This window comes from Volvox carteri (genome assembly GCF_000143455.1).
Source record: "Volvox carteri f. nagariensis unplaced genomic scaffold VOLCAscaffold_39, whole genome shotgun sequence".
Lineage (NCBI taxonomy): Eukaryota > Viridiplantae > Chlorophyta > Chlorophyceae > Chlamydomonadales > Volvocaceae > Volvox > Volvox carteri.
This window is the reverse complement of record NW_003307582.1, coordinates 295832-321971: the sequence shown is the minus strand read 5'-3', so window position 1 is coordinate 321971 and position 26140 is coordinate 295832. Positions and strand designations below refer to the sequence as shown.

General features: G+C 56.5%; 5 protein-coding genes across 5 annotated transcripts in view; 1 reads left to right on the top strand and 4 right to left on the bottom strand.

Annotated features, from left to right (window-relative positions):
• Positions 1-411: 411 nt before the first annotated feature.
• Positions 412-3020, bottom strand: VOLCADRAFT_64266 (Kif6 type kinesin-like protein; the record flags this gene model as incomplete). Its single annotated transcript, XM_002953846.1, has 7 exons — positions 412-660; positions 1037-1138; positions 1412-1492; positions 1974-2066; positions 2290-2344; positions 2543-2691; positions 2808-3020. The coding sequence occupies 7 exons, from the start codon at positions 3018-3020 to the stop codon at positions 412-414; spliced, it is 942 nt and encodes a 313-aa protein (XP_002953892.1).
• A 1172-nt stretch (positions 3021-4192) lies between these two features.
• VOLCADRAFT_121227 (uncharacterized protein) lies at positions 4193-7173 on the bottom strand (the record flags this gene model as incomplete). The annotated part of the gene is made up of 7 exons (XM_002953845.1): positions 6951-7173; positions 5947-6114; positions 5711-5750; positions 5362-5405; positions 4877-5053; positions 4491-4615; positions 4193-4299 (listed from the first exon to the last, which is right to left on the bottom strand). Exons 1-7 carry the CDS (start codon positions 7103-7105, stop codon positions 4193-4195), a joined length of 816 nt encoding a protein of 271 aa, XP_002953891.1. The 5' UTR covers positions 7106-7173.
• Positions 7174-8925: 1752 nt separating this feature from the next.
• On the bottom strand, positions 8926-11922 carry VOLCADRAFT_64158 (chlorophyll a oxygenase; the record flags this gene model as incomplete). The annotated part of the gene is made up of 6 exons (XM_002953844.1): positions 8926-9624; positions 9982-10155; positions 10305-10439; positions 10590-10922; positions 11083-11253; positions 11461-11922. The coding sequence occupies 6 exons, from the start codon at positions 11920-11922 to the stop codon at positions 8926-8928; spliced, it is 1974 nt and encodes a 657-aa protein (XP_002953890.1).
• A 921-nt stretch (positions 11923-12843) lies between these two features.
• On the top strand, positions 12844-14337 carry VOLCADRAFT_94692 (uncharacterized protein; the record flags this gene model as incomplete). Its single annotated transcript, XM_002953926.1, has 3 exons — positions 12844-12864; positions 13560-13847; positions 14212-14337. The coding sequence occupies 3 exons, from the start codon at positions 12844-12846 to the stop codon at positions 14335-14337; spliced, it is 435 nt and encodes a 144-aa protein (XP_002953972.1).
• Positions 14338-19334: 4997 nt separating this feature from the next.
• The window catches only part of VOLCADRAFT_118510 (uncharacterized protein), a gene marked incomplete at both ends in the record, with an annotated part of 39020 nt that continues 32214 nt past the window's right edge, over positions 19335-26140 (bottom strand). Inside the window, 12 exons of the mRNA XM_002953843.1 lie at positions 19335-19544; positions 19834-20293; positions 20497-21434; positions 21723-21942; positions 22258-22505; positions 22822-22920; positions 23241-23327; positions 23696-23815; positions 24003-24159; positions 24731-24846; positions 24892-24953; positions 25232-25568. Of these exons, the coding sequence (XP_002953889.1) occupies positions 19335-19544; positions 19834-20293; positions 20497-21434; positions 21723-21942; positions 22258-22505; positions 22822-22920; positions 23241-23327; positions 23696-23815; positions 24003-24159; positions 24731-24846; positions 24892-24953; positions 25232-25568 (3054 nt within the window). The remainder of the gene's footprint in view (positions 19545-19833; positions 20294-20496; positions 21435-21722; positions 21943-22257; positions 22506-22821; positions 22921-23240; positions 23328-23695; positions 23816-24002; positions 24160-24730; positions 24847-24891; positions 24954-25231; positions 25569-26140) is intronic.

Sequence of the window (26140 nt, the reverse complement as noted above, 5' to 3'; positions counted from 1 at the left end):
ACAAGCAGCGGATCGGGGGAGAGGTATAGGTCCTGGAGCAGGGTGCAGAGAGGATTGAAGAAGTGATAAACAGCATTCAGAGGAAACGAGTTGGCCGACAATGCCGAAGCGTGGTGGAAGGCCTGGTCAGCTGCACAGATGGAGAAGGACAGACGAGAATTGAAGGCTTACTTCTCCCCTCCACCCGAACGCCATAACACGGTCTCGCAATCGTCGGGTCACCTTCCGTTCGAACGACTCCATAAATTGTCCCCTTCAATGATCCGCCTTCGCCAGCTATGCCTGCCTGACAGTCTTCATCAGGCCCAGCCCCCAAGCCTCAATACCTGCACCTGCTCATACTCATGGCCCCTTTCCCTTCCCTTCTTATGGTGCGTTGCAATTATACCCTCCCACACACCTAAGCACACATCAGCCCCAGCCGTCCGCCCAGACAGCACAAAATTGAATCTCCAGACCGGCTCCATGAAGTCCCCACCTGTTCATGCCCATGGCCTTCTCCTGCAGCGCAATGATAACCTGCTCCAGGTAGTGCAGCGACAAGTTGATGTACTTGGCCTCGCGCAGGGTGGTGCCGTCCACGCCCGTCTTGGACACGCGCTCGGAGCCCGCAAGATCCACCAGGTTCAATTTGGATCGCCGAACCACGTCCTCACCCACCTGGGGTCGGGTCGGGTCGGTGGGCAGGGAGACGCAGGATTGGATGTGGGGGTGGGTGAGGAGCGCGGGGAGGAGGGGAGAGGGGAGAGGAGGAGGTCTGTTGTTGTGTACATGCGCGTCACAGGTCTTCGCTTTAGCAAACGCAACCTGCCTACGGCACCAATTCACACAGCCCCGCGTGCCATATAGCTCATGTGTGCTGTGAAGGCCCTCCGCCGGGGAAGCTGTGCAGCCCAGGTACACACACACACACGCGCCTCCCGTTAATATTTGCAAATCCCCTGTTCCCTGGGGCCCCTGGCGACCCAGCAGTCCTTAGCCTCTACCCTAGCATGATGTAGGCCGCGGTCTGCATTCCCTTCCACCCCAATCCAACCTTTCGCCCCTCAATGTGGATTGTGAAAATGCAGTGCGAGCGCGAGGAGGCCATGTTCCTGGGTGTATCGCCGATGGTGCGGTTGTATTCCCCAGTGAAGAACTGCAGCCAAGCGGGAGGGCGAGAGGATATAACAATCAGCTGGCAAGTAGAGGGATGTGGCAGACTCGAGCTCGGGGCGAACGTCCTTGCTGGGTTTACCGACGTCCCTATCCGGCAGTGCCAGCGTAACTCTTGTAACCTGATGCTGCGGCCTTCGCTGGGGAGCAACCACCCTTCATGAAACCTCAAAGCCTGTTCCCTGGAAATCGCCGACGTTCCCACTACCGCCCATGATGCCCTCGATGTGGGAACCCCTCAGTCAATCAGCCCTACCAGGTTCAGCGCCGCCTCCTCGTTGTTTGCCCGGTACATGGGGTAGGACACCGTCCCGTCTTCCGCCTCGCCCAGATGCACCTATATGTCCCAACGACGACGCGAAGTGCAGGTGACGATGACTCGCGCCAGTAGCAAAGACGATTAGCAGTGTGAGATGGGTGCGGCATATGGTTACCTGCACAAGTGCAGCATACCAGCCTGCAGCGCTGCAGCGCCGGACACCGCCGGGCTGCCGGCGGGCTTGCGGAGCAGCAACAGCACATCTGGCCACATCCACATGCGAAGTACGCTGCATCAATCCGCAGTCACACTGCCCCTCCACCTTCCACCTGAACCCCGACCCGCCCCAACCCCTGCTGGCGGCTACAGGCATTGTAGCTACCCCGTCATCAGGGTCCGACGATCCTTCTCCGTCCGCAGCTTCCGCGACTCCAGGCTTAACGACCCACAGTCATCCCAGTCCAGCCCAGCCCAGCCCAGGTAAGACCCACATCGCGAGGTGAGAACTTCTGACCCATCCCTGAGGGGTCTGTGTCGTAGCCACTGCACCCATCATCACCTGTTGCAGGTCCTCCATGGCTTTGATTTCCCGCCCAGCGTCCAGCAAGTCGTAACCCTCATTGTTGTAGATTCCCAGATAGGAGATATGAACCTGGGTTTCCAGGACCGGCGGTTTAGGTAAGCAGCCAGATCCGGGCGAGTTTGGCCTGAGGTACCCGGGCGGAATTGGGTTGAGGAAGCCGAGTACACAAACTTGCCATGGACGCTACAAGGCCGTGGCGTACTCGGGGATAACGAAATCCTTTTACCCGAGGGCCAACAAGTCCTACGAAGGCAGCTGGCGCAAAAGCTGGGGGCACGGGGGAAAGCCTTACCGTGAACTGCTGGTCGGAGCGCTTTGAGATCTCGCTGAAGATGGCGGAAATGCACCTGCAGGAATTGGCGTGAAGGCAAAGACTCTGTCAACTCAACCCATCACGCAAGCCCACACTTAGCCGTGTCGTACCCGAACACACAACGAAACCGGTCTCATGGCATCTCTGACAGCATGTGCGTATGTCAGTGCAACACAGCGTCCAACCTGCGACGTCACCTGGGCTGAAGGTGCCAGTCAGCAAGTCAACGCACCGTGGAATGATACCGCGGTCCACGTAGCGCTCGGGCCCACCGGTGATCGTGAAGGTCTTCCCGGACCCGGTTTGACCATAGGCGAAGATTGTACCATTATACCCCTCCATCGCCCCCGTAACCACCGGTCGCGCCACGCGTTCGAAAACCTGAATGTTACTCGTGTGGTCCATGTCATGCCGTTGCAAAGCTTTCAGGAAATGATATCTCACACAGAGCAAATGATACTCGCAATCCTTGCATTTAAATAGTATTATTGACCTACCTCATCCTGCTTTGCCTCCGCTGTGAGAATACCATTAAATCGGAACTCGAAGTGCTCACGCTGGTTGTTCACAAGTCTAGCTGATTCATTCCTTGGTATAATAAACTCAATCTTATTTTCGCTCGTGTCAACTACTAATCGCGGTGATGGCCTGCGCACTGGCTTAATACGCACATAAATGTCAATACCCGAAACCTCTGGGCCGGGTGCCATGGTCACGGCATGCTCTTTCGCAACATCAAGGGCATGTTGCGGCAGCTGAAGGGTCAAAGTCGTATGGCTCTGAAGTACGACTACCTTAGTGAGACAATAGAGCTTCATCACGCTATCCTGACCCATCTCACTTATGTGTTCAGAGCTTTATTTGTCATACACACGTTTCTATTGTAGAGATTCACATAGCCTAGATAAGCAAAACACAATATGCTTACGAGCCGTCCGATGTGGGTTTAAATTCGCCGCTTCTCTGGACATTGTCTTCCCGCACTTGCAGCATCCGATATCCAACCACCCATGATTAGGCATTTAGAAAGCCATACTTCTTTTACCGAACGGTCGCTGTACGTTCACCACCTTCCGGCTTTGTAGGACACTGGTGGATGCGCTCCAAGGATATGCCAGGGCCTGGGAAGTCAATTGGCCCCGATGGTGCGCACAATATGCCTTACTATTCCTTTCTATCTATGATTGCTGTGTGCTTTATTACTCAGCGTCGCCGCGCAACGCGTGGGCCCCGTCACCTCGCCTACCGTTACATACATAAGAACAACCTCTAACCCAATTTCCCATTTGAGGATCAACGACACCGTCCCTTATCCCTCCCCGGCCGGCAGTTGCCTGGAGCTGGGCTCCGGCAGCGGCTACGTGATAACCTCCCTGGCATTGCTGCTGCGGCAGCTGTCCTCCTCATCCCCGGGCTGGACCCCCGTCCGCCGGCGCTACTGCCAGCTGTTGGCGATTGACCACAGCCCCGCTGCGGTGGAAGCTACCCGCCTGACCCTCCAAGCTCATCAGGTGAGATCTAGCCTTCTCAGTCTTCTAGGTCCTCTGTGGGACAGGTTACGCGGTAGCGTTGATGTGATGGTGGGTCCAACTGTAAGGTCCGGTCCCTCAACCTCCTGCTGAAATAGCTGTAGCGGCCATTGAATCCATCTGGACCAGTACGTACCAACTCCTGGAACTTCTGCACACAGCGGCGCAGAGCGTCAGTAATCCCCAGTTCCGGAGGTGCAGGTCCTACCCTACCCGCTCTGGGCTGTAGGCCGAACACTCTTTTCAGCAACCCGCTAGACACCATCACCTCACATCTTCCAAGGGATGAGCTCGGGCCACATGCGTGCTGTGCACGTGCTGCGCCGTACACTGCATGCGTTTCGATTCGTACATTAGCCCATGAGGGATCGTACAGTGCTGTGCAGGGAGTCGTCCCGAAACCAGCAGTACAACCCAGGAAGCTCCAAGTCCACACGGCTCCGGAAAGCCTGGATGATGCCTGTTTAGGACGCATGTACCGTAGATGAGGATGGAAAAAATACAAGCTGCAGAGGAGAATGGGTGATCGATGTCATACAGTGAAGGAAATACGTGCTGTGGCCTTACGTTACAACAACGATAAAAACAAATACAACAAAAAAGCTACATCCCAACCACGTCATCAGCCTCTGTCGGCTCTTCGCTTCTCACCGGGTAGCGCCGACCCGAAATTGACTGGCTGTGCAGCACCAAGGGCGGGTTGAGCCAACTGCCGTCCCTTCCCCCGCCTGAACGCCTCCAGGTCGTGCACCAGCGTCACTCCCAGGTACGAGTTCCTGGGTAGAAAGGTAGAAGTATGGAGTACGGCTTATACGGCATACGATGATAGTAATGATAATAACGGTAATAACAGATGACTAGGTAACATGTCCTATTCCCAGGTACGGCCTACCGGGTACAATTGGCAGAACCAGCCGTGATCAGACCTTTGGCCGAGAGGAAAGGCGTGCACCCGCACCCAAATCCACTCCATGACCACCTCTGCCTCCCTCCTCCGATACCCCAAAAACTCCCCACCACCACCGGAATGTCCCCACCTGTAATGGCTTTCCCTGCTGCCATCCTTGCTGGCCAGAAACCAGTAGTCCGGACTGTCAGCCTCCGAAACCACACCCCGCACGCGCTCCTGCTCCGAAGGATCCGGCGGCCGGGCGTCCAGGGGCTGCCCATTACGCATCATAATGGTGTGTTCCAGCATCCGCCGCTCCAGACACCTGCGATGACCATTGGGCAGCAAAGGGCCGTTCGGGCCACTATTAGGCCACGTACCAATTGCGAAGAGTGAGGCAATGGGAAAGTGCATCAAACATTCGTCAGTCCTATAGGGCTGTCCCGCACATGCATAGCCATCACCACTCATGTATAGCGGCGGTCTGTGCGCCCCCACACTGTAGACCACCCCCCAACCCCCCGGGTCCCATCCCACCCTAATGTGCCACATGAATCCGAGACAAGATCCCCCACATTCTCCGACCGAACCAGCCCAGCTAGTGTAGAGTACCCCTACCCCCCTTTCCCTAACCTGCACTGGTAGAACACGACGGTGAGTTTGTCCACCAACACCGCCTGCGATAACCCAGGTGGTCCCGTATGTGGAGGAGGTTGTCTGACAGGCGAGTGGTGGGGTTGTTGTGGCGGTTGTTGTTTGGGGGAAGGCTGATCCCCAGTGCTGGGCTCGCGAGGTTCCCACACCCGCACCTGCACCACCTCAGTCATAAACACCCACTGCCATCGTACATACACCACCACATCACCTGCATGCAGTGGCCCGGCCCTGACTGGCCCGGCCATAAACCCCTTTCCCTTCGAAGCAGCAGCAGGTGGTGGCAGTGGTTGGCGAAGGCGGGGGCAGGGTATGCGACATTACCCACCTGTTCATCGGAATCCTGGACTAACTTGGCACTCTCCTCCCTGGGCGGGGAGAGGGCAGGGAGTTACTGGTGGGAGAGCAAACTGCGCGGGTACGGAAGACACACTGAAGGGTCCATGAGAGGATGTCCATGATACGGCATGATAGTGCAGCGTAACGCGCAGTTTGCAGCGCACCCAGAAGGGACTGCGCCATCCTCCACTGCGCCATCCTACCTGCCATTTTCCTGCCACACACCTGCAAATGGCGTTCAGACGATCTAGCTGCTCCGGCGTCAGTCGGGCCTTATCATGCAGCGCCCCTAGAGAGGTCTTGGGCCACTTCGAACCGGAGTACTCGGCGGGTAGGCCCTCCACGGTGTCGTTGAGGGACTGCTTCAGGTACATGAGAGCCGGAGGGAAGCCGCTGAGGGGCAGGAGGCCGGGGCCCGGGTAACGCGGAGCGAGAGCCAGGGAGGGGGCCCGCCGTGTACGGGGCAATAGGGCGGCATCCAGGAAGAGGTTCAGGGGAGTCCAAAGCGGGGTGGGGAGCTGCCCTAGGGCAGCCTGGGTGGGTTGGGGGTTCGTGGTTGGTTATGCATTGCGGGTGCATAGGCGTGGGAGGAGGAGTACGTGGCAACAGGGGGAAAGCGGGTAAGGTGGTAACAGGGTGTGCGATGACACGTCTCCAGTCACACAAAACGCAGCAAGAGCTACTGGTTGGCTCGGCTTGGGTTGGGATGTTGGGGCGGAGGGCCGTGGGTGGGATGCGGTGCACCGCTGAAGGCAGCTGAATGCGGGCCATAGGTGTAGGTTGCCAGGCTGTGTGTCTTAGGGGGGAACATGTTTACAAGGCGTGGGGAAGGCCAACCTAAGGATTATGGGCCCAGCTGGGTTGTGGCCTTGGTGCCGGTGCATGGTGCACGTGTGACCCAGCTTTATTGCGTAAGGCCCACAGGGTAGGACAAGGGCGGATGTGGTTACGTGTTATGGAGCATCGGCACGGGACACGGTGCAGCACAGCTCGGTTAGGCTTGCCATGTAGGTACATTTGGTTTCCTGCCACAGTAAAGGTGCCCTGACTAACGCCGCAGGGCGCGTAACGACAAGAGAATTTGCATGGGACAATAAAATACGGGATGCGGGTACGAAGAAGACGCAGCCGTATTTGCAACTGATGCGATATGAAATGTCGAGAAGCAGCTGCCAAATGCTGGAGAAGTACTGAATAGCTAACGAGCGCTCGGGTCAGATCAGACACACCTGTATGCCAGGGTAAGCACACCATTCCAGCTCACGAAAAAAGCCATCGGTCGCAGCAAAGATGGAGAAGTTTGGCTTATGAGATATTCTATCTGGCTCTTAGCCGGTAAGGCTGCGACTTCAGCGCCCTCATGGACTCCAGCGAATGTGGACATCCTAATGCGCGAGCTAAGCAACGTGCATTACGCAGCTTACAAAATGGTCTTGTTGAGCAGGAGGCTCTTTCGAATCTTTTTGTATCAAGCGGAAATTGTGCTGCTGGCGTTAAACGACTGGGTCCACGACAGACGGATCTTTGAAAGACACCTTTCTTCTGCAGATAGGTAGGTAGTCAAGGTAAGAACCCCGTACTGCATTCCATAAGCTTTGATATGTATTAAATTAGCAAGGTTATGTTGCATGGTTGTGTGTAAGAGTGGCGTGCGGCCGCGAATGGGCACATCTGCCGCACATATGGCGCGCTGCATTAGCACCTCGTACATACGTGACATTGCTAGTGATGCAATGCCGGATAAAGTTACAGCGGTATGCAGTAAAGCTTGAACGTGCTGACGGCAGCAGGCTCACTTCAAAACGTTTTTGACCTGCATACCACTGGGCAACAACAACGTCCACAGATGGAATGCGGGACCAAACTGCTAATGTTAAACTTGATATGCAACTGCTTTCCCCGACAACAACTTTTGCATGCCCTGCACATCCGGCCTCAAAACCTTGGCTTAAAGCTTACCAGTGCCTTACCGTACTGGGGGTTGTCTTCTCAGGAATACCAAGACATACGGCAAAATATGGGAGGTTGGCCAAGCTCTAGAGAATCTTGGATAACTTCCTCGTTGCGAAACTTAAAACTGACGAAACACCTCACAGCCAACAGATCCTGCGTCCAAGCGGAGCGCCAACATAAAAACCGACGCAACGTTCTAACGCCCCAAGCGGCTGGAACAACAAGGAATACAGACACTGGCAAAGAACACGCTTCGGTTTCACTAAAAACGACAGGAGGAATTGTTTGCGAAGTTTCCATTCATCCGAGTCGTTCCGTCCAAGACTCTCTGAACATCATTAGGCCTCGCCTCGCACAGGGGCTACCACAAGGCCCAGCTGCCACTCGAACCGATTTCCGGAACTTCCGTGCGCCCTCAGCCTAACTTGCCACCGAGGAGCACACAAGCCCAAACGGGCTGAACTTGATGCAAACACAGACGCACGTGCAAAGCGAACAAGTGTGCACCCAAACTGTGCACCCAAACAGCGAACACACATATTTTACCGATAACTTTACGGAAGAAAACTCTTTAACCCTCATTTTGCCGGTTCGACTATGTGAGTTCCTTGCCCTCCCTCTTTCTCTCCTCCAGCAGGCCGCTGCACCGCCAGATCTCCAACAGCCTCCGTCCCTCCCTCTATTCGCAGTGCCAGTCACGGCACGCTCTGGAGAAATCATCTTCTCTCGTCTGCACCTAGCAGGCCCCAGATAGCAGGCTCTTAATGTCCACCCGTCAGCCTAAACAGCCCCATAGCCATGTGAATGCTCACCGCCTGCAGACAGCTCACACCGTTTCTGCCCTTCTGCAGCATCATACAAAATTGCCATCTACAACAGAATTCTACTACATAAAATCTTTACACGCCATGGCAACGGCCGGCAGCATGCCTTTCTCGCCTTGCGCCTCAACTCGCCTTCAGCTCCCTTGACCACATATCCATCAAAGCCAACACGGCAGCCACTGCCAGTAACAAAACAAAAGTCATCAGCCAGTCCAATTCAGCAACCAATTAACAAAACGGACAAAAAGATACCCATATGTTCCAACGCAGGCTCTGTCCCGGGTTCAGCTCAACTCCCACCTCAGCCTCTGTACACTCCCTCTCCAGGACCTCCAATGCCGCTGGCTCGAGCCACGGTCATCTTCTCCACTTTAACTCCCTGTCCCTCCCTTCCCCTCCCAGTGCCCTCTTGCCGCTTGCCAGCTGCTCACTGCATCCGCGGATCCTGCTCATCTTCATCAATTGAAAACATCTCCCCGGCGCTCATCGCCACTGGGTTCAGTGGCGCCGGGCCGTCAAGGCCAGCGCCATCGGGACTGACCGAGTTGCGCCAGCGGCGGTATCGTACCGCCAGCTTGTCGTACGGCGCCGGGTTCGACCAGGTGTTCCCGCCGCGCAGCAAACGATCCTGTTGCCCCAGCACCAGCACCAGGTCCTCGCCCAACACCTGGCCCGCAACATTCTTCCAGACCTTGTCAATAAACGGCACGTAGCGCATCCACGGCAGGAAGTCTAGGCTCATGCGGTACAGCAGCCGCGTGTGGCCCTTCTTCGACGGCATGCACACATGGAGCTGGTGCAGATGGTTCTTGCATTGCGATGCCGTCACGCCGCGCATAATCTTGCCAGGTTGCGCCAAGCCAATCGTGGACAGAACCATGCAAGGCGGCTGGAAAGCCATGTCGATGGGGTAGGGGTCCCAGTATCCCGATAGTAATTTGTTGGTGTGGAACTTGACGAAGTCAGGCACGGGCCAGCCGCGCGCAAAAGTTGTGGTGTGGGTGAATGGCGCATGCGCCAGATCCAAAAGGTTCTCCATGAGCAGGCCATGCTCCACCGGCACGTCCACCATAATCTCAGCGTGCACTTGAAAGCCCTCCGGTGGGCGTGCGAAGTCGGGGAGCGTCTGACGGGTGTCACATTGAGCAATCGGGGCATGGCGGTTGGTTGCAGCCGTCAGGTCAGAAATAGGAGATACCCAGAGAGTACTATAAGAACAGCATTGAGCGGCGGTGAAGTTGAGGACTGGGCGTCTGTCTACCTTCCCTTCCATGCGGGGAAACCCCACAGCCGCGCACATGTATGTGTACGTATATGTGTATGTGTACGTATATATGTGTATGTGTATGTGTACGTATATATATATATATGTTGCATAGCTGCCGGTGAACTAAGACACCGGAGCCGGCCTTGCATTCAACCCTAAACAACAGAGCGTCGCAGTACTCAGCGCTGCATGCAGCAGCAAAAAGGTCGTCCTCACCTGCGCCGGGAGTCCGTCTCCAGGCCACACCCAGATGAAGCCATCCTTCTCAGCGCAGGGCAGCGCCGATACCCCCACGTTGCGGCAATGCGGCGTGGAGGGCATCTTGGTGCAGTGGCCATCGCCGTTGAACTCCCAGCCGTGGTACGCGCACACAACCTGCCCCTCTACCACCTGCGCGACCGAGCCAATGAACACTATTTAGCAGCAGGATCGAGGAGATTGGCTCCCGAAGTTGGCTCCGCGAGAACCACCATAAGCAAAGCTGTTCAAAGGACATCCACTGACACGCGTGTGAGCAGCCACCGTTCAGTAACGCGCACCTTTCCAAGCGACAACGGGCAGGCCCGATGTGCGCATTCGTCCTTGATGCAAGCGGGCTGCCCCTTCTCGTCGCGGAACAGGACCCAGGGCTCCCCAAACAGCTCGAAGGGAACCAGCGTGTCCTGACCCAGCTTCTGCAAGGAGGTTAACATGTGGCACAAAGAAGAATTTAGTATAATGTCGTGTTGGCAACACAAGTATTGACAAGGAAGACGAGCTGCTTCTTTCGGTTATCTCCTTTCTGACCTCCCTTGGTAGTTACCGCCACCTCAGTTGGGCCTCACCGCTGAAAACTCCGCAGGGTACCAAAAGTTGCGAAGGCCTGGCTCGAAGTCCAAGCTGCTCTCCAGACCGCGACCCCGTCGGATGGCTACCTTGCTGCGACGACCTGGTGGGGCGACAACCGACGTGCCATCGGACGAGCCATTGGGGGTATAGCTCCTGGTAGGGGGCTCCACTGTCACGATGGCCGCGGGGACTGATTCCGCCACTGCCGTAGCAGAAACAGCAGGACGTGCCGCCGACGCCGCGGCAGTGACAGCGACTGGCGCCGCCACCTGGAGCTCCTTCTTGCGATCGCCACCCATCCTTCCGTTTCGCATCCGCTCCAGGCCGACCTACAGAATAAAAGGCAAACCACTCAACAGATCCAACACGCCGAAAAAGCATGTCCCGGGTCCAGCGACATCCGGACAACGTTTCAAAGACAGTTCATATGTACGCACGCGGCGTCCGCCTCCTGGGTGAGCTTCTGCGGGTACTGCAACTGTATCTCACCGCCTCTGCCTTCAGCTCATTCACGCGGTTCAGGTTCTGCTCCACACGTGCTTGCGTGAGCTGAAGCCGCTCCTGCGCCTCCTGCACCTGGCGTTGCAGGACTTGAAGCTGCTCCCGCAAATCTCCCACTGCTGTTCGCTCGCGTGCCTCTTCCGACAAGGCTTCCTCCACCTGGAGGCATAAGGACAATACCGTATAGGCATTATAAGCAATAGAAATACAGCGCGACTAATCGCTGGTCCAGCGCGTACATTAACCGCTGTCGACGAGTCCGGAACAGTCTTATTCGGCATAAGCACTCCGGCCAAGGAAAGAGAGCAAGTGTAGACACATACTACATGTAACACCAAAAACGTGGGAAACGGCTTGTGACCTTACCTTTCGGTTGGCCTCCTCGATCATGGCTAGCGTGGCAGCAGCGTCCTGCTTAGTGACGTACTCAAAGATGCGCTCCCAGTTCTTCCGGCGCTTACGCAGATACTCAAGCTTCTGGCGTGCCTGCCAAGGCTCCAAGCGTCCCGCAAGGCGCTCATTGAGCACTGCCAGCTCCAACAGCTCGTCGAGCTGCCGTGAATCTTTGGTCCGAACACGCACACGCGGAACTGCCTCCAGCCAATCCAGATTTAGCTTATGGATACCACCGAAATGCTTGCCATAACGCCGAAACTTCGCTTCAGGGTCCTCGACGATAGACGGTACAGCCTGTTGCTCAGGCTTGTCTGAAGAAGGCTGCTGTGATACTGACGCATGGACTTTAAAGTCAGCACGGATAGTCCTCTTGCTTATAATGCCCCTGCCTTGGCAGGCGGACGTCCTGCACTGTCTTTGTGCTGGAAGCATTGCGCTATGATCTAATGTCAATAAACGCAAAGCGGTCAATCCTCCTTATCGAGTTTGCAACCTCAGGAAAGCTCTGGCGTGTGGCAAGCAAGCGCCCTGATGAAACAAACAACAGGTAAGCGATCGCACCTAGCCTGAAATGCCTTAAGTGACCCACATGATGGCAGACTGCAAGACCGGTACCGAGCATACACCTGCAAAGAGGAAGGTACCCTCATACAAGGGGTCGTACAACGTATCGTCCTGTTGGGTCGCAGATGACAGATCTGCAATTATTTGTGTGAGGCTATTTTTCTGTAACGTGAGGAAATAATGTAATCGCTTTGTTATGTATCTTGAGGACATCTGCACTTAGCTTGAGGATTAAATTTATTACTTATCGGCTGATCTTCGTTTTGATTTTTTCGTTCCGCATCATCGTTTAAAGCATAACCTGCTGCTACTACTATCTTACCGATTCCGCTGGTCTCCTTCTTATCTTTGGCAATATGCGTGCACCAACAGCGAGTGTTCACCTGCTGTCCAAATGTCTAAAACTTTCTGTTTATTCATACCTTATCAACGCCATGCTAGCTTCTTTACATAGACCTGAAGCTTTACAGGTAATTCTTTGGATCCGAGCTCTTGGGCAATGGGACTGACGCCTTGTATACAAGCATACACGCTTCGACGGATGCAAATTTTGCGCCTGATGCAGCATAATAATATCCTTTATTTATTATATGGGCGATTCCAATTCCAGTCCGGAATTTCTATTCGTGCTTCTAGAGGTGTTCTGATGGTTCGCACCATAGAGAGCGGAACATAGCACCATAGAGACTCGGAAGCCCTGGGCCCTGTTCAGAATCGTTAGGTCAGCTTTGGTATAGTCCTACAGTGGAGGGTGCCATAGCGACATGTTTTCATACGCTCACACCTCTAATGTGTGTTTGTTACATGGTGGTGGGTGCGTTCCCCGTACCTGCAACACGAGCCGAGGGCTCAAGGGCTGCCAGATCGCCTATAAGCACCATCCTACTTCGCACTTCAGACAAAGCAAGTGAAAAGGGATACTAACGACCAAAGGGAACGATAGAGTTGCGGTGGGACCATGTACGTTCCAGCACCCTCGCCAGGCGTTCAGGATCCCATTGCATAGCATCCTTGTCGTACATCGGACAGTCCAGCAAAATGTGCTTCTAATCCTCGATATGGCTATGAGTGCCGCAGAGGGGCATCCTGGCTCCTCCTTGGGTATACAACGCCGACCCTTATGCCCTCCGTTAGCCGCTAATGCCCAACAGCAAAGCCTAAACTGCATGAGCTTGTGAATCGCTGAACGCGGGATAAACATTGTGATATGCGGGAGCACCTCCTATCTGCCCGCTTGCACAGCCGCCAGACCCATCCAATGCTTATACTTCGCCATGCGAATTCCTGGTTGCTTGCTGTCTGGGAAGACCAGTGCTTAGCGGCAGACCAGGGCCTTATCGCGAGATACGAAGCTCGTACGTAGCAGCAGTACGACTGGTACGATTAATAAACATTATGGATGCGGCTTTTTGCTTTCCTGATATGGCCCTCTAATTGGCGGCACTCCGCGGGTTACTCGTTGCCGCGTCCTCCCCCCAGTCACCTACACTACCCTCTGCTTGGAGGATAGCACCGCCGCGGGTTGCGAGCCATGGGCGGAGTTTTGTGCACATGACCCGCAAGCTGCGGCGCCGGCACTGTGCGTGCACCCCGGTGGATCGGCCTTGCGCACCGCCGTCGGGTTGCAGTCGTACCCGCCGCCGCCACCCGCCGACCCGTGCATCCTGAACTCAACGGACCCGTCGTGCAAGTCGTACAAGTACCCGGACAGTGCAGCGCTCGCCAACATCAACACTCTGTGCAACTCGATGCCGGACATGCCGGGATGCGCCATCGCCAGGGCATGTGCCTCGGTGAGCTGCTGAGCCACTGCCTACTGTTCTCAGAGGAGTGATCCCATGTGCGATCCCAAAGTTTTGCCAATGCCAGCTGCTGGTGTCCATTGATGAGCCATTGCGACGTCCCCTGGATGGAAACTTGGGTCCCTGGGCACGGGGGGCTGGGCAGGGATGGGCACGGAGGGGCAGGGATGGGCTCCATCACCTATTGAGGGAAAGGTTTTGTGGGGGATTGTGGGGACACTTAGCCGGCCGGCCGGAGCTAGGACTCAGAAAAACGTTCAGATGTGTACGTGTAAACCACAGAGAAGGTGGCGTATGTACAACTGTACGAACTTGCATCTCCCCTCCCCTCACTCCGCTTGTCCCCCCCCCCCAGGACCGGCGCCGTGTGTCGGACAAGTACTGCCGGCCCTTCGTGTTGCTGGCCACCCTGTGCCATGACATGCCGGGGATGCGGGATGGGTACAGGTCTGGCCGGACATCTAGGCGCGTACACTTTTAACCACTCCCCAATCGGTCCGTGAACTCCAATACCACACCTTCTGGCGATGGCCCGTTCATTAGCCATTCCACTCGTTCATCTACCTCGTGTAGCCCTTGTGGGGCCTCTTTCCATACGTCGTGCCCCAGAAAACATAGAAAACAGAGGAATAGTGCCCCCCGTCCGGCCCCTTCGGGGTTGGAGAGGGACTCTGCGACCTCCTGTCGCAAAACTTGGTGTGCCACAGACCCACACTGTAAACGGACATGTTTCCAAAACCTCACAATCGTTTGAAAACGTGATAGTGTAGGGGTAGCTTCAATAATTTAGCAAACAGGAGGTGATGTGTTGGTCTGGCAGCTCCCACAATTTGTCGCATGAACGATATCTGAAGCTGCACCGCTCCGTCCTTTAGGCATGCCTCGAAGGGCCCCCCCACAAGGTTACTCGCATCACTCCGCCTTCTAAGCCTGACCAAGACCTCAGCTAGCATAAATGGTCCCCACGCTTGACAACCATACAACAGTATTGCTCATACCTGCGTATCGAAACACCTCATCCTCACATCTGGGTTGAACAACTTTGTAACAACTTATCCAATTTTGTACTCAAAACAGACATAGCTGCTCTAGCTGTGTCTAGCTGTGTCAACTGCTGACGGCAGGCCCAAAACGGCCGTTCTGGCCCATACATTAACCCCAGATATCATGCACTATCCTTAGCCGGTATGGCCTCACCAGCCAGCCTGAGCTCGATGCTTGGACAGCACTCCTTGTGTCGCAAAAACGAGGCGTTCACATTTTGACACATTTCGCTGCATCCCAAAATCATCACAGAACATGTCCACAATGTTAAGAAGCTCCCCCATGCGTCCCGGTGTCGTTGCCAGAAGACTCCTTGGCATGGAGGAGGATGGACACTCGCTCAGTTCAACCTCCGGTGCATCCTCTGGCCGTGCCCTGGTGTTAACACCGTCATGCATATCGATGACGTCCGCAAGAGTTTCAATGTAAAGTCCAAACAGCTCGGTTGATAGTGGACAGCATTGTTTCATACCCTGTCTTGACTCATTCACTTTCAGGCTTGCCATTCATCTTGATAACCATTGTAACCTTGTTGTACACCCACATCAGCGACCGCAGCATGGACCCTTCAACCCCTCTCTCTTGCAAATAATGCCACATTATCTCCCACGGCAACTTGTCAAACGCCTTCTCAAAGTCAGTTTGAGCAATGATTAACGGCCACTGTCCAGGTTGGCTATGCCTAGCAGTAGGCTTGGCAAAGAGATTATGTGTGGTACCGAATCCTCTTCTGAAACCTGCTTGGCCTTGGTGCCTAAGTGAGGGTGTCTCCCCGATGCGAGCAAGCCTATCCAGGAGGACCAGTGTGTAACATTTCGCCAAGGCGCCCCCTACTGCTATGCCCCAGTAGTTACTCGGCATGCTGGGGCCCCCCTCCTTGTAAATTGGGGTGAGGACGGTCGTGGGAAGTCCCAGTCGCCTTGATGTGTTCCAAACGCACACGCAGCACCGGAACAAGCTAATTCACTTCCCACTGTCGCCTGCACCTACCATTACTCGACGTGGTGCCTTCCTCTCCTCGAGGCAAATGATAACACACATAGCTGTAACACTCCGACAGCGGTACTCCGACGGCGCTACACTCAACGGCACTACTTCCAAGCCTGGTGCCTTACTGTTAGGCAGCCGGTCAACAGCACGTGTCACTTCCTCCAGCGTGAGGGGGGGGTCTAGGATTTCTACTGCCTTCGCAGTCCTGCCCAAAACCGAGTGGGATGTCCGCCATTCCTGCCCCTCTAAGTATTGCCCAAAGTTAATGAAGTTCAAAAGCCAATTCACCCCCTCGGGGCCTGTCTCCCACACACCTGCGTTTAACAGCACAGCAAAGTGCTCCCTGAAGACCTCGGTATCATCTATCACACAATGCTCCCTCAACTTCCCTCCTAAAGCTCGTCACAAAGCCGACACTTCACCGCAAAATCTCGCATCCTGCCCTCATCATATGCCACCTTTCCATGCCTTTTTGCCCAGTTGCCACCCATCCACGTAGGCAGAAAGCCCCCCATTCCGGACCCGATTTATTATTCACTCGGCCTGGACCCAGCAGGGCCCTACATGCACTGCCGCGTTTACTGACATTCCTGGTTCCACCAAACAGTGCCATGCCAGTACGATGGTGCGAACCTAAGGCCCTCACCATGAATTTGTACCTCTAATGTCCATTCCTCCCGTGCTGAGGCATTACCTGACGTGACAAACGCTTTAATTTTCGACGAAATTTGATAGCTAACCCCTCAATCGCGCGCTCCACTGCCGCCAGCCTGCCAGTAGCCCACTCCATGAACATCGGTAGCCCTCCCACACCTCCTCCCCTTTTTCCTAGAGCTCATGACAGGTAAGTTAGGCAGTCCCAGGCATTAACATCGGCCAAAATTAAAAGGGAGCATAGTTTTCAACTCAGGCGCTTGCACCCCATGGATCAGCAATAATCATATTCCCCTACGGATGCAGAGCTTCCAGCAGCACGAGCCCTCCCAGCAGCAGCAGTTGGATACTCGGTAGGGTAAAGGCCGGTAACTCCTCAGTAATCTTACTGAGGCCCCAACCTATGGCAGATATTCGACCGGTTGGGCCCGGTTACCAATTGGTGACCGGTCGAATATCTGCCATAGGGCCGTAAATCCCTCCTTCCACCCCTCCTCCCTTCCTCCCTCCATACATATCTCCGTCCACCCCTCCCTTCATCCCTCCCTCCAACCTATGGCATAAAAGGGTCGATAACCGACCGGTTAGCTATAACCCAACTGGTCGCTTCAATAGGGTAACCGACATTTCTGTTGGAAATGACCGACACTCAGATACCAGTGAATGGTAACCACAGTAATAGGACCCAACGGGGTTCCGGCGCTTTGTTGGTTTTAACAATTTCAATATAATGACCCGGTGACAGACATCGGCAAACGCTTCGGGAGTTTCGGGTCGTACCGTAATTTCGGATCAAACGCCGTTCTGAAGCTGTCATGCGGCCCGAAAGCCTCAGTCCGCGGTCAATGATGAAGAACAGGTCGCGGGCCATAACCTTTGCTAGTTGTCGTCATATCATTAGCATTAGTCATTGTTGGGCGGACAGCTGCTGTGAACTCAAGAAAGAGACTAAAGCGGACATCGCCTCAGGAGAGCAGCGACGCATTGGAGATGTTCTTCCCAAGAAGAGCTGAAGGCTGAATTATTTAGCAGTCACGAATGCGTGGCCCAATTTTTGGTTGGCTAGTGACACCTAAAATTTATTTGAGGAACACTTTCATGATACAGTAACTTGATGTATTTGAGGTCATTAATACGCGTATTTCATTGATGTCATTTGCACCACGACCGGCTGCTGTTCGTCAATGTTTTACCACCGCCGTATAGTGATGCATGACTACAATGTACAGAGATGACATAGAAGCATGAATCCGAGCTCTTGCATGTAGGAAAACACAGGTAACCGTCGAATTAGGCAAAGTCCGTTGCACCGCTGGAGGAAACTTAGCGCCCGCATACAACGCCCACTGCTGCACTCGCGCTTGCAATGTTACACCTCGTACATCGCGCAACCTCGCCGGCTCCGTTCAAAGCAGCGAACCGGGCTAGCCATAGCGCGCAAATGGGTCGAATCCCTGTACACGTCTGCACGCCCCTCCAAACGTTATGTCAAACTCAGCCCTGGGAACAATGAAACTTGCCTAGATTTATATTTTTGAATGGTTTAATAGGATGCGAATTCCGCGCGAACATGGTGAACAAGGTTATCTAGCGTGTTTCTTCATATACAGCAAGTTGCAATCATAAGATCGTAAAGTTTTTCAAATGTTACGAAGCTCTTCATTATCATAAAACTACATTTGGGCCGAGTCGCGTATGGATCATTATGGTATGAGCTTTAGGATCCATAAGCTGTTTGTGAACTTGGTCCAGGTTTTGAAATTCACCTCTGTACAGCGTATTATAATCAAAGCTAAACATGTATACATGGGCATGGCCATCCTAACATTCAATTACGGTGAGTTTTGTTCCGGCCGGTAACCGATTGGTAGGGTCGGTAGGGTGACCCATCGATGTTTGTTAGTCAAGAGTCTGAGCGCGGCCCAGTACAGTACGGTGTCTCAGGCAGCAAGAACGACCTCATGTCTTCTCACACCCTGCGACTCCGCTTGAAGTCGCATCCTCAATTATCCATGATTTCCCGCCGGGACCACCCTTTCCCTGTTGCATCTCCTCACCTAATATTCTCCTCCCTAAGCAATTCTACCCTGCCCTACATGCGTCCTGCTGCACTAAGGCCTTCATTCAACCAGCCATTCCTAGACAATGTCGGCAAAGAACCCTGACGCTGCTTCATTTTTCGGAACCCGGTCTCCGCCACAGCAACTCACCCTCTACACCGAGTTACTTACCATCACGACTAGGTGCCAGGGTGGTGGCAGCAGCAGACCTCTAATTGACCTCTCAGTACATCGCCTCCGCCTTCCAGACCCCTAACGGCGCAATTCCACCATACACGCAAGACCAGTACTTCACAACACACACTTACGGTCTTGCAGAACACACACACACACACAGCATTCCAAACAGTTTTCCTTCCAATTCCAACTTCCAAAAGCAAAAAATGCGAATAATGGTATGGGGCCAAACATGCCATCAACCCCACGATGCCATCAACCCCACGCCCCACTCCCAGCGTGCAGTCCCCTGCATACGCCACGCGCCAATGCACATAGTACGGGGCACACCGTTTGCCAGACCGTCCTCTGTCTATGAAAGTTTTACCACTTTGCATAGACAGTCTCTGCCTAAGTTGCCTCCGCCTCCACCGCTGCTTGGCGCGGGTGCTGACAGCGCTTGCTCCCGCGCACGACACACGCTCGTATTAGCAGACACGTTTCACGTCGGCCTATGTCGTAATCACACTGCAATCTAAGAAGGTCCGCAGTCACATTCGCGGCCTCCGCTTCCTTACGCGCGGTACAGGCGCAGCAGTGACTGGCTGGGCTTGCGGCACACGGGACAGCGATTGGTGCTGGCAGCATTGGCGCACAGCGCACAAATGGTATGGCCACAGCCCGTGTAAGCCGAATCGACGTCGCGGCTGAAGCAGATCTTGCACTGCCATGCGCCACGTGCGGCCTCTGCCTCCGAGGCGCTGGAGGTGGCCTCGCGCTTGGCCTGCAGCACAGGTTGTGTGGTGGTTCATGTGTGTCGGGATTGTAGATCTGAATACAAATGAGGTGGCGAGCGTGTTCTGTGCGGCCCAGCGATGAGGCCTCGGGCCGCCCACCAGCAGATCTAATGAAATGGCGAAGAATGAAGACTGAATGGCATGGTTGAGTTATGAACGAAACAATATCACAACAACAAGAAGAGGCGGATCGATAAATGCGTTCATAAGCAGTTGGGCCACCCTACCAGCCTGCTCTTTCTTCAACCAACCCTCCTTATCCCAGTCGCCCCGTACCTGCGCCAGCTGGCCTTGCACCTCCGACAGCTGCTCCTGCAGCGCCGCCACCCGCCCCATCAGCTGACCCGCCGCGGGGTCCAGGGGCAGGCCGGCTGCCGCCATCATGTCGCGAACCGCCGCCAACATCTCCTGGGAGCTGACGGGGGCCATGACGCCGCCGCCAGATGACGGCCGCGGTGCCGCCGCCTCTGGGCCGCCGCCGCCGCCGCGAGATAGTACGCTGCTTGGCAGCGGCGCACCGCTGCCGCTGCTAGTGCCGCCGCTGCGGTCGGCAATGGTGGGATGATCCGCTGGCTGGCTGGTAGTGGCGGTGGCGGCGAGGGCGGGGTCGGCGGTAGTAGTGGCGGCCGACGCGGTGTCGCTTGAGGGGCTCCTGGGGATATACAGTGTGGGGACAAGCTGCGAGTAAGGATGCCCGCCATGCCGTGACGCGCAATCAAGCGTCAATGCAGCCTCGCTGTGTGCGGGTGCAGGTGGCCGTGCGCGGCGGTCCTTTACACGTTTCTTTTTTCCTCTTTTAACCCTTCGCTCCTGTAAACCCGGCAAAGCTCTCATCTCCGAAACAATACCGTCTCAGTCTCTCACTGTGGCGGTATTGGTGGTGCCTAACTGCTTTTAACGACATTACACCCAGTCAACTCCCGAAGTCGACAATCTCACCTGAAGCAGAAGACCTGCGTTGAGAGGAGGTGCTGCACCACCCCTGGTTCCACCTCTACCAGTACACGGTGCACCCCGCCACTGGCGGCACCAGCACCAGCAGCGCCACCAGTAGCAGCAGCGGAGTCCGTGGGTGCACAGTGCGCCGCCACGCGACCGTAGCACATGTTGCTGGTTATGGCCAGCGGCACATCCGGCGTCGCTACCGCCCTTCGGGCGGCGGCGGCGGCCGCCGCCGCCGCCGCCGGCACAGCCGCGGCGTTCCGCTGGTAAGCCACCACTTCTCCCGCGCAATAGCGCCGCAGCGGCTTCAGTTGCAGCAACGCCGCGTCCGAGGGCAGTAGCGGCGCGCCGGGGGTGCCCGCCTGCGCCGCCGTCTCCAGGCCCGCGTCGAAGCCGCCTGGCAGTAGCACCGGCTGCAGCTGCTGTAGCTCGCTTGATGGGGTGGTAAACAGCGGCTGCAGCGGCAGCACCACCGGGCTGCCCAGGACGCGACTGACCACGCTGGCCAGTAACCAAGAGACAGGAAGATGCTGTGGCGGCTCCGCAATAAAGATCCGGCCCAATCCAGATCCGGCTCCGAAACCAGGGCTCGATTTGGGGGCCAGACTGCTAATGACCCCAAATGGCGGCGACGGCGCGGCCGCCGAAGGCGGCGGCGCCACCGCGGCTACCTCGACGAAGTCGAACGCGACACGCGATGCCTCCGCCGCGGGGGACAGCGCTGCGCCGGTGGATCGGAGTACCGCAGTGGTGCGCAGACTGCGCACGAATGTGAGGTGCGGCGCGGCGGTGCGCAGCACGGCAGCGACCTCATGGAGTGACCCGTGGGTCGTGATGCCGCGCACCAGCGGCGCATGCGTGCGCAACAACGCATGGCAAGCGCTTACGAAGGCGGGGGAGGCCAGCAGTGCGCGGGCGTCGCGCAGCGTAAGGCCCTGGACGTGCAGGCGGAATGAGCGCAGGAAGCGCGGTGATCTGTGTGATTCCCTTTCCCTTAGTTTCGTCGACATAAATGCCATGAAGGCAGACTACAATACGAGTGTGTATCCCTCACTAAATTGAGCGGCATGCAATTGACATGTGACGGACCGAGGCCAGTCGGGAGATGGATTGACAAGAGGTTCATCGACACATTACCAGACGCGTCCCCCGAGCACGCACAGCGCAACACGCCTCCATACCCACTGTCCCCCCTATCCCATACTCACCACCCTCCCACCCACCTGGATTTCCTCCACGGGCTCCAGAGGATGTCCCGGATCCAGCCGCTCCTCCGCCACATCCGCCAGACGGGGGCAGCCCAGCCACCGTGTCACCGACTCAGATAGGGCGGGGTGCGCAAGGGTCAGAGCACCGGGGTCAAGCCGACCCAACAGCCGGCCCGCACCCGCACCCACGCCGCCGCCCTCACCCACGCTCACGGCGCTGTGCGCAGGAACCAGCCTACGTCCAGGAAGAGCGTTATGTGAGAGTGCGTTTCGGGGGTTGAGGGGGCGGAGAACAAAAAGAGTTACGAAAGCATTGTTTATGTGTTAAGACATATAAACGACGGATTAAGGTAATTCTGAGAAAAAGCAACCGGGAGATGGCGGCCCTAGAGATGGGGTTCGCACCTTCCCCTTACCCTCATGCCTCAACCCCGCGGCCTCCAGGACTCTCATGCACAAAAATGCCCTGACGCATAAACCTCGCGCCGTATACTCCGCTTTTCACGCCCCCTACCCGCTCCTCCACCATCCTCACCCCCTGGATCCCCACCTGCCGTCGGACGACAGCACCAGCAGCCGCCGCTCCCTGCGCGCCGTGGCTAGGTACGTCAAGTCTGCTGCGCTGCCGCCCACCGTCCCCCCGCCGCCGCCAGCACCGCCGCCCGGTCCGTTAGCTGCCCCCGCTCCTCCCAGTGCCGCCACGTGGCTCATCAGCCGGATGACCGCGGCCCGCTGGTTGGGGCTTAGGGGCTGGGGACCCACTGCGGCCGCCAGGGCACGTAAGGATTCCACCAAGTCCTACCGGGCGGGGGAGAGGAGGAGAAAGGGAAGAAAAGGTTGTGAGGTGAGGGGGTGATGGGCGTGCGTTTACGTGAATATTCAAGGACGCTCTGACTGACAGGCGCAGCTCTGCTCGGAATCCTTAGTAACAGAGTCATCGGCAGGTCTTCGGGTGCCATGACCCAGAAGAGCACCATGCGCGCTCTTCGTAGCGGAGGCAGGAGGACGTCCTCAGTGGACCCGGCGGTGTGGTACGGTACGGTATGGTGTCGTACAGAGTCTGACCCCGGCAGGCACGTCCACCACCGCCCTGCCGCCCCTCGTCCTTACTTACCTGCGCGCGCGGCTCGTCCTGCGCCCCCAGGCTCTTGAGTAGCGGCGTGAAGGACGCCAGGGAGGGAGGTACCTCGAATGCAAAGGGCGCGAAGTCCTCCTGGGGGTCCGGTACAGATTGGAGGTACATCAGTTCAGGGGGGGCGGAAAAGGTGGAAGGGATGGAGACGGAAAAGGAGAGCGAAAGGACGCACGAAGCGAGCAGCAGCTGGAGAAGCCTCCCACGCGGATGCTGTGCATGGACCAGCAGCAGGGTTCAGGAAAACGGAGGGGCCGGGGGGAATGCGACAGCAGAGGGCACATAAAAGACACAAAGAAGCGCGGTCCGCCCTAAAGAGAGAGCGGACAAGGGAGCTGTGAGCGCCGGCGGGGGTAGGGGCAAAACCTGACGGCAAGCCTGCACCCCCCTTCATTCCGTACCTTGAGTCGGACGTACAGCCGCCGTGGCGGCGCCAGCAGCGTCCCGCGTGCCACTGGCACAAATGCCACATCACGCAGCTGGGCAGCCTGAAAGCGTTGTTGGAGTTAGGGCAGTTGGCAGTTGGGAAATTGGCAGTTCAAAACAACGCAGGGTAGCCTAGCCCAGGGAGAGAGCGCGCCCCACATGTTTCTGCGGCCCCCCGACAGCATTACATCACTATCGAAGCAAAATCGCCAACCTGCCACTTCCCCCTGGAGAAGTTCGATCTCAAAAGTCTTGAACCATTATTGGCTTTTCCTTTCTTCCTCAGTCCCAAGGATTACATGGCACTGAGTGTCAGCGTACGGCTTACGGTGTACAGCCTACAGCGTACGGCACGCTGACCCTCCGCGCCGGTCTGGATGCACCCACACATCTTCCCCGAAAAGGGATTCAGTCAGATCTTAACACCTACCTTCTGGCCTGTAACGCCCTCCCTGTCGAGGTACGACAGTACGGTACGGAAGGCGTCCTCGACCCCACCCGCCGAGGCAGGCCAGCCGCCCAGCGCCTCCTCCCCGCCGTCCGCGCCCACCTGCGGGTATTATACACACACAGAGACACACATACACACACATCACCATTTCCCCGAACAACGGCGTGTCATGATACAGATGCCGCCGCCGCCGCCCATAACGATCATGCCCCCAAACACGCCCAGACGAATGTTACCCACTCGCCCATGTGCCTAGAACGTGCACCCACTCGCCTCCTGTACCCACCCTGCGCAAGTGAGCCACCACAGCCGCCAGTGGCGGCGGCGACTTGATCCTCAGCTGCCCCTGGCCCAGTGCCGCCGGCACCTGCCGCTCCGCCGCCACCGTTGGCAGCACCGACCACACCAGCGGCCAGTCCGAGGCGGCGGCGGCGTCCGAATACCTAGGGGGGGGGGGCCACACAGGATTACGTATGGTGCGGGGTATTCTGGACCGACTCATGGAACTCGCAGGAAACTTGATTGGGTGTTAACGCGGAAGACGCCTAGGGTTCCGGTTCCACACGGCGCCACGGAGCAGATCTCTCGGTTCTGGAGCACACAACCCGCGAACGGATCCGCCGTTCCAAGAGAACACAAGCTACAGATGAACCGCAGCATAGCAGACCAACATTCCAGGTGGAAAGGAGTCGCTATAGATGGCCTTGACTGCAAATTGCTTATGGTACGGTGGCCGAGTGGTCTAAGGCGTAGGATTAAGGCTCCTATCCGCAAGGGCGCAGGTTCAAATCCTGCCCGTATCATAATATCTTTTCGTAGTTGCATGCTCATGCATGCTCACAACATGCCTATCACATGTCTTACAGGGTGAACACATGACCCCCCTGTCTCAAACATCATACATTCTCATACATGCAAACATACGGACAAGTCGTGGCATCTTCCAGCATTTCCTCGCTCACTTCATCTGCAGCCCGGGTCAGTTTGTTTGATTTAATACACACGCACACGGACCTGGTCAGCAGCTGCCGAGCCTTCCGGCTGCCGGGCAGCCCCAAACTGGCAGGTACGAATGCCACCTTGGCCAGGGACGCCCACCACTCCCGCCCGCCCCCTAGCGCAGGGCCCTGCTGACCGGCCAGGTGGGCCACCAGCGCCTCCGCGGCTGCGACCACCTTGGCTCGGGCCCCAGCCACGGGCGAAGGGACCTCCGTAGCACCGTCTGCCAGGAAGGGATCTATGAGGGGGGTGGGGGGGCCGGAGGGGGGTGGAGTTGAGGGACAGGATAAGAGGCAGAGGAAGGGCGGAGCGCTATAAGCTTGCCGAGGGCAGTATCACCTTTGTCCTTGGGATTCGAAACGTGCTACACCGTCCACACCACCACCACCTTCACCACCACCACTACCGCTAGAAAGAAGAGGTTATCAGACCCTTGGTGTTATAGTGTGTGTGGGGGGAAACCCGACACACGACACAAGAGGTCCTCACGGACGGTCCCAGACTCCCTCATCTCACCCTCTAGGCTGGTTCCATGCTCAGGTAAGCCCTCGACCGGCAACGTCATGTGCAGCGCCGCGCCACGTGCCGCCACAGCCTCGGCCGCCGACATGAACGCCGCGGCCGTCACCTTGTGCTGCATGCCCGCATCGCGCAGCACTGTGAGCCAGGCCGGCGTCGCAAACTGATCTCGCGGAAAGACGGGGCATCCTAGGAAGGCAGCGGCGAAAAGCGGGTGGTCGGGATCATACAGCTCCCCGGGGCGCTTGAGGGCCCCGTCGGCGACCAGCACGAAGGGCGTGTCTCGGAGAACGGCGAGCAGGGCGTCGTCCGAGCGTAGACGGGACCAGTTGGCCTGCGAGGAGGTGTGTGTATACGGGTCGGAAGCAGGTGTAAAGGTCAGGGGAAACCCACAACCTGTCCATTCCTGCACCCTACACCCTACACACACATCAGGATTCCAGACTGAGGTATATTACTGATATATATCACTATTATGCTGCAGGGCGGCATTGGAGACGTGAGTTTGGGTGTGCACCTAGCGGGGAATGGACTGGGAAAGGAGAGATCCTGATAGATACATTTCTCCCTTAAGCCCCTATAGCCGGCTTCAAATCGCTCCGAATCATATTATTACTACCACCAACGCCACTATGACTGTAAACCTGAAAATTGGATAGCAAAGCCCGCAATTTCCACAGCCAGTTCCGCTCCAACAACAACAGCTGCAACAACTGAACCCTCACAGCCCCGGAGTCCACATATAGAGATGTCCACAGTGGCTAGGCTGCAACTCCAAATTTCGTTCTTACTCCCAGTTAACTACTCGCGTCACTCGGACAGTTGGCAACCGTTGGCAGCCTGTTGGAGTCAGTTGTTTTTTCCTCTACTCCATCTCCAGCCCACCTGTCCTCCTGCCCACCCACC